Source organism: Halyomorpha halys, unplaced genomic scaffold (genome assembly GCF_000696795.3).
Source record: "Halyomorpha halys isolate HHAL.00 unplaced genomic scaffold, Hhal_1.1 Scaffold634.1, whole genome shotgun sequence".
Taxonomy (NCBI): domain Eukaryota; kingdom Metazoa; phylum Arthropoda; class Insecta; order Hemiptera; family Pentatomidae; genus Halyomorpha; species Halyomorpha halys.
Window position 1 is genome coordinate 527,998 of NW_027109321.1, and position 7,540 is coordinate 535,537.

The window sequence follows — 7,540 nt, forward strand, 5'->3', positions numbered from 1 at the left end:
AGTTGGTTTTTAGTTTCGCCGATATAGAAGGAATTGCAACATGGGGTTGAACAGGGTATCCGGTAAACCAATTTTTGGATATTCGGTAATTAATTTTTTTAAATGCCAAAATAGTTTTTAAAAAATCATGAACCAATTTTAGTAACTTCTATAGAGTTCCAGAAGACAAATTCATTTACAGATGGGAAATTTATTATTCCGTCTATAAATGAGAGGTAAAGTGGCCATCTCTTGAAAAAAAAAATCACTAAAATTAAGTATATCTAGACTTAAAACTTCAAAATTTGGAAGAGAAGGTATTTTTTTTCCTAGGTTGATCACGAAGGTTCATTAATAATCCAAATCTAAGTGTTTTTTTATTAATCGATATAAAAAACATCTGATCTGATCTCTCCTCCCCTTCAGGTACTTGATTTACTTCTTTTAGCTCTAGAAAATATAAAAGTACTTGTATCAGGTCATTAGAACATAATGGAATCAATATTGATTCTTGCAAGATAGTGCTTTCCTTCTGGCTTGGGTCTCTGCAATAACACTATTTACTGTAAAAAGTATATTTCCAAAAATCAATACGTCATATTTTATATCCCTAAATTACTAATAATTGCAGCTTATTAAATGTCTATATTATCCTAGTTGAAGGGCTCGTAGCATTCGTGTACTCGCTGCTTTTGAGTGAATTCGTCGGGAGCGTGGGCATTGATCTCGGTTGTCCAAACTGAATAAGTATCACTAAATATGTAGTGGCGGCTGCTATCATCTGCAACATTATTTAATTTAATTTTAATAGATTGGGATTATGTAATATGTGATAATATGGGATTATAAACCATATGTCTGATATTCATAAAAAATCAATTCATGGGTTTTAACTTTAAGGAAATTAAACAATGCCAGAGAGATGATGAGATGATAAGCATAACGTTGCTTAGCAACAGCATCTCATTATGAAATTTTCCTATTACAGAAGAAAAATGATTATATTAAAAAAAATGTAATAAGAGTTACTAAGATTATATTTTTCTTAGTTCTATTTTATTTGTATTAGCACTATTAATTATAATGATTGACAATTTACCTGAGCTAAGGTTGGTCATAAATTTATCAGTTACTTGGTTATTATTAGTTGGTGTAAAATTGCAAAACATTTGATAACTTTTTTCTATAGAGAAGCCTAAAAACAATTTTAATAAAATAGGATCAACGAACAACCACTATAATGTACAATAAAACGTTTTTCTTTTAGAGAAGTATCCACAAGTTATGATATGCTGGATGGTAACACATGTGATTTGTTCGCATGGTCATTATCATTTTCGATGAAATCCACCTATATGTCAAAGTATAAAGCAGAAATGTACTACATTATTGGACGAATATAGCCTGTTTTTTTTTTCTTATAGCCACTGAAAGTACATTAAAATAAATGAATTTCTGAAATAGTTTACATTCCAACTGGAAAAATATCCACTTGAGTTCAAATTAGTGAATCGAAAGGTTTAAGAGATTTTTGAAATATACATTAAAAGGGAAGACTTCATGACGCCAAGAACTGCAATAATAAACTTAAGAGCTTCATCAGACCAGGCCCTACAAGAATACGCTTAAGAGCTTCGTCAGCCCAAGGCCTTCAGGAATGCACTTTAGAGCAGGTATGGGCAACCCTAGAAATATGGGCTAAACTTTAATGTGCAAACGTTCGCGGGCCGCTTTTTAAAGTAATGTTCGTAATTATTAACGAAAAATATCAGACATGAAATAATACGACATTGTTATTATAATACAATTTATTAAAATAACAAAATGAAATGAAAACAAAATAGGTACAACATTATAATTAAATCGTTAAATTTAGAATTATTACAAACTTTGAAAGTTAAATAGCGACACCGAAATCAATGAGACACCTGAGCTTGAATTTGGGAAACTAATCCATCGGTGTTTGGATTAATTCCATTAATACAAAGGCGTAAAGAGTTTTCCAAATTATCGTTTGTCAACCGTATACGATGGTTTGATTTAGTAACTTTCGCCATTGAAAAGAACTGTTCGCATTTATTAGTACTGCCAAACGCACAAATCAATCTTCTTGCGAATTTTCTAAGCTATGGAAAATGGTCCTTTTTTTTATGTATTTTTTTGTGGAAATTCAAATTTAGATTTAAGGAGTGAGTTTTTTTGAATCTCGATCAACTCCATTTGCAAGGTATTAGAGTATTTTGTACATAACTTTTTTTTGGAGTAGCAAATAAATTGAAACAGTCTTCCATGTTTTTGAAATCGCTAAATCTATCGTAAAATTGTTCCGACAGCAATTGAGTTCTTCAGCATATTAAGTATAGCAATAGTTTCATACGCAGAGAGTGTAGTGAAATGGTAACTGTTACCTGACAGCATTTGTGCCTCCTACCAGCTGATTTGGTTCAGAAACGCTTTCAAATGGCTGTACGAATCATTTACTAACTGTCCTTGTTTTTGAAGTTTCAAATTTAAATCATTCAAATAGCCTGTAAGGTCAACCAGATCACATATCCTAAGTCACATATCCATTTTGGGTCACTTAATTCAAATAGTGGTTTATCTTTTATCTGCAGGAGATTTGCTATCTCTATCTATCTATTTCTAAGCTCGTAAAACCCTTTCTCCATTATCCCTTTGCTTAGCCATCTGACTTCACAATAACAAGTTAGGTCGTCATATTAGGCTGATATTTCATCCTAAAACGCCTTGAACTGACGATGGTTAAGCCCTCAGAAACGAATAAAATTTATGGTTTTTATAACCACATTCATAACATCCTGGAGTCGAATGGACATAGAACACAAGTTCTGTTGGTGGATTATGCAATGAAGGACTATCAAATCATCTTTTTCACATTTAATTCAGTTGCTTTTTCATTCAAAATTTCTGAAATTCATGAAACCTTTACATAAGCCAACCATAGAAGGTGCACCATCTGTGCATATACCAACTAATTTTGACCGTAGTAAGCCAAAACTTGTGAACACCTTTTGAATGTCATTAAAATATCCTTCCCTGCAATGGTTCCTTTTAGCGGCTATAAAGCAAGCAATTCCTCAGTAACAGTTGACTCTTTTTCAGCACCTGGAATAAATCTAGCCAGTTGAGCTGTTTCGGACAAATCGGTGCTCTCGTCTTATGCTATGTAAAATAATTCAAAACCAGCCATACGGTCAGTCAATTTTGTTTTTATATCATTAGCTATCATTTCTAAACGTCGGACAACAGTTCATCTTGATAAACTATTTTTTCCAAATTCATTTTTCTTTTCAGGACTCAAGACACTGAAAACTTCTAACATACACTCCTTATTAAATTCTTCTTCGGCAATGGTTTTAATTACTGCTAATTTTGAACTAACTATAAAACTAGCTTTCACAACATTATCATGTTGTGTTCTTTGTTTATGAAACGTTTGCTGCTGTTTTACCAAATTTGTGGTAAGCTTCTGGATTTTGTCTTTTCCTATTTGTCCGGTCAGTGAGTGCAGCATAGGAAGCTTGGCTGAGTAATGCCTCTTTATATTGATGCCTTTATAGTAATGCCTCTTTATATTGATGCCTTTATAGTAATGCCTCTTTATATTGAATTCTTTCATGACTGAAATGGATTCATTACACAGCAAACAAATAGGCTTACCATTGGGCAAGATAAAAAAGAATTTTTCAGTCCATTTTTCTTGAAACTGCCGACACTCTGCATCTAATTTTCGTTTAATTCCACCAGAAATCATTTTCGTTTACTTTTTGTTAAATAACAACATTTGTTGATAAACTTAATAACAAAATATAATTAGTAAGCAGACAAGACGCACACAGTTACAAAGAAAAACTGCACTAGCATTTTGCTAGGATATCGCTTGCCGAAGTTATCAACTTGGTAGCTCAAATAGAACAGAACTAAAGTTCGAGCCATCCACCCGCTTCTTATATAGGCAAGATGAAGGATTGATCGAGAATCGTCTAGTGTAGAGAAGAGAAATAAATTTATTCATTCATGCTGCCCAAATACATCGGGTTGCCACATTACACAGCATACTGATCAATCCGTGATCGGACATGTATAAATTACATATTTTTATATGATATAATATAATAGAAAGATAACATTTTTTTTCCACAGTATTCTTTTACAATTAATACCAGTCTACAAACTAAATACAAGCTTTTCAATTTATTCCTTTTTTTCTTTCCCTTCTATTTTACAACCCTCATTTCATTTTATCAACAAATTCCCCTATATAACAAATATTAGAATATCAAAAATAATAAAGTAATAAATAAATAAAACAACAAATAAGATATGCGATGCATGCATGCCATCCCTACTCTGGATAACTCCCCTAATCATTAATTTCCATGCATGTGGTGGTGGATTATTCCCAGGGAGTCAAGTATTATATTCTCTGTCATCCTAGCCACATCCTGGAAATCGACCCCAAGCTCCTCCATGAAGCTCCTAGTTGTGCTGGGAATCGTTCCACGGGCTCCGAACCAGAGGCCTCTCACGTTGAAGTCTCGTTCTCCGAAGCCCTCACGGAACTTCTCCTTGAGGAAAGGGATATATTTATCGTAGATTTACTTCTTTTCCCTGTCTACCTTATTTGCCTGGTCAAGGTCGTTATTTTCATATCTCACGGTGGGATCCAGAATGATTGCCGACTTCCCCTTCTTAGAAAAAGCAACTATATCCGCATATCTTGTGGATTTATCCGTATCTACACAGTAGACCTCGTGAAAGCAGCCAAAATCTCTTTCTTTTAGGAGCTTCATTAATTCGTATTTCACTCTATGATGTCGGCGTGTTATGAGGAGGGAGTCGTTGGGGCATTTCCGCTGGTGTTTCCGGCTCTCTGTTGCATTTGCGACAAAGGGACCCAACTTCTCTATCCTGTCTACTGACACCTGGGACTCCACGTAGGGGTGCATAATTTATATTAAATTTCAGGGCATTGGACCATTCAGAGCCCGTAAGTATTTGTTTATCGTATATAAACTTATTTTCTCACGGGGTCTCTTTGAAATGGCCCTGCAATTAGCCCATTCCTCGAACGCACTTTAACGTAGCGACTGTCGTAGAGCTTTCACACTCCGATACCCCTGATCAACGCCCAATCCATCCGCACATTCAGCAATCTCGGCTGAACAATCAAAAGTGGACTGGAACAGACCATCGGGTACATTTGACAGCCGCTGAGCAATGGACCAGTGTTGAAGGGGAGCCTCCCATTGGCAGCGGATCAAGCCTAGATCTCTGTAACTCCTCGGAGCATACAACATCGCCGTGGAGGTGTTCGCAGGGAGCCCTATAATGGCTCTAACAGCTTAACACTTCTGCGAATCATTGTGTCCATGCCATCCAGGATTTCAGGACGTTAGCAGTGTGAGGGGAGCAGTTTGGAGAGGGTATGCAAGACCCGGGAACACATATTGGTTGACAATGTTGACATTCTGCTCGGGCTTAAGCAACCACGAGGTGACGAGCTTATCCAGATTCTTATTCAACTTTGTCACCGAAGCCTAGTTGAACTGTAGCTCTCCCGAGAATGTGCATCTTTCGTCGATTCCAGCTCTCCTTTATTTATGACGATGCCCACACTCTTTTGAGGATTCAATGGCAAACCGATTTCTTTTAGCGTCCTCTGTACGCTATCAATAACTCTTTCCGCAGCTACCTTGTCGCACGCTGAAACCGCCTGGTCATCCGCGAACCCAGTGAGGACCACACAACCTTGGTCACTACTGAGCTTATATCCATATTTACTTACAAAGTTTTGCTCACACAGGTCGCGGTATAGATGGTCTATGGCCAGATTGAGTAGCGAAGACAAGGGCCCGCCTTGAGGCCCCTAATCATCTCCGTAATTATCCTAATTATATGGGCTATATTAAAGAACTTTATCGTGCGGATTAAAACACCATCCGGCCCCGGCGATGTATCTAAAGATGTAGATTTTATGGCTTTCTTTATTGATTCAGTTTCTACTGAGATCAAATTCGGCATCGGGGCCTGTTCTTCATACTCCACACGCTTACGGAGATTTTCGATTTCAAAAAGGATCTTATAATACCTCTCAATTTCAGCTACTTTTAAGGGACATTGCTTAGGAGCGTCGGCAATCATGATATTTTGCACTACTTTTTTTCTTCTGTTGTAATAGTTGTATTGTGAAACATCGTACTGATATTGCTCTTGCCGACGACTCCGGTCTGCTTTATTGGCCCTCTGCGGATTTGATACTTTTCCAGCACCTTTGTCCGCCATATTAGATTTATTTTTTTTCCTCATTTTGTAAAATTTGACGGCTGGGTGCTGGGGGCTTGGCAGTTCCGCATTGATCGTCTTTAGAAATATTAGAAACGTGCCTACGGTCTCGTCAAAATCCGCAGTATTCGTGGTATTTTGCTCATGTAGGCTTTTGAAGGTAGCAGACCATTTTGCAATGTCTTCCTTTATTTTAGATTTTTCATCCTCTCCATTTTTAGGACCTGTTACATTCCTAATTATTCCTCTCAGTGTGTTATTATTAGCCTCCCTGGGATGCTTCTTTGCGATATGGGTTCCGAGTCCTCTTTCACCCTTAAAAGAGAGTCCACATATATGACAAACCTTATCCCTTATCCTGAGGGCGTGGGCTTTTGTCTTGTTGTCCGCCGCCCGCCTCCGTGATGCTGCCTTGGCCTTCTGTGGACGAGTAAAAACAACTTCAATGGGGATTGTCTTTCCTAAAACTATCCCTTCTGCATCTGGCCATTCTACTTTTACAAAGTCTGTTTCACCCCCCTCCGTAGTATCCACAGACATCAGAGAGACAACAACTGCCTCTTGAACTGTCCCTCCAGTTCTCAGAACCCGTATCGTCTGACCCACTTCTATGTTTTTCTTTGATTTCATATTCATCTTCGTTCGTTTTTATTCTTTTCTAACTTTTACCCCTTTTCTTTTTATTTATTCTTTTTCCCTTCCAAGATTACCTTGCACATCCATCGTTAAAATAATTGACTAAAATACAATAAAATTCATATATGTTAAAATAAATAAGTAAATCACTAAAATATAGTTAAAATTCATGGATATTAAAATAAATAATATTGCAGCAAAAAAAAAAAGCAATAATCTTTTGTTGCGACGCCAAAGCCTTTCTGTTCTTCGTTTTACTAGATTCTGTGAGTATGAGTAAGTTGTGTAATATATTTTTTTAATTGGGTTTTTCAAAATGTCTCGCGAGGTTTCCCACATATACTTTAGAGCATCATCAGAACAAGCCCTACAAGAATACACTTTATAGCTTCATCATGCAAAGAACTACAACAATAAACTTAAGAGCTTCTGATGAGGGAATGAGCTGTAAATTACTGTTTACTAAACGAAACTTGTAATAGGAAAAAATCTGGCAATATTGACACACATGAAATACAGCAAATTAAGAGACAGTAAAGGAAGGTTATCCAACATGGAGGTGTAGTCACAGTATGGAAGTTGGTGAGGTTGCTCCAACAGCTTCAGCAGGTCAAGAACT

General features: G+C 36.5%; 1 protein-coding gene across 1 annotated transcript in view; it reads right to left on the minus strand.

Annotated features, from left to right (window-relative positions):
- Nucleotides 1-14: 14 nt before the first annotated feature.
- LOC106684965 (gustatory receptor 68a) overlaps nt 15-7,540 on the minus strand; it is a 69,128-nt gene continuing 61,602 nt past the window's right edge. The window contains exon 4 of the mRNA XM_014427366.3: nt 15-760. Coding sequence (XP_014282852.1) covers nt 623-760 — 138 coding nt within the window. The 3' untranslated portion in view covers nt 15-622. The remainder of the gene's footprint in view (nt 761-7,540) is intronic.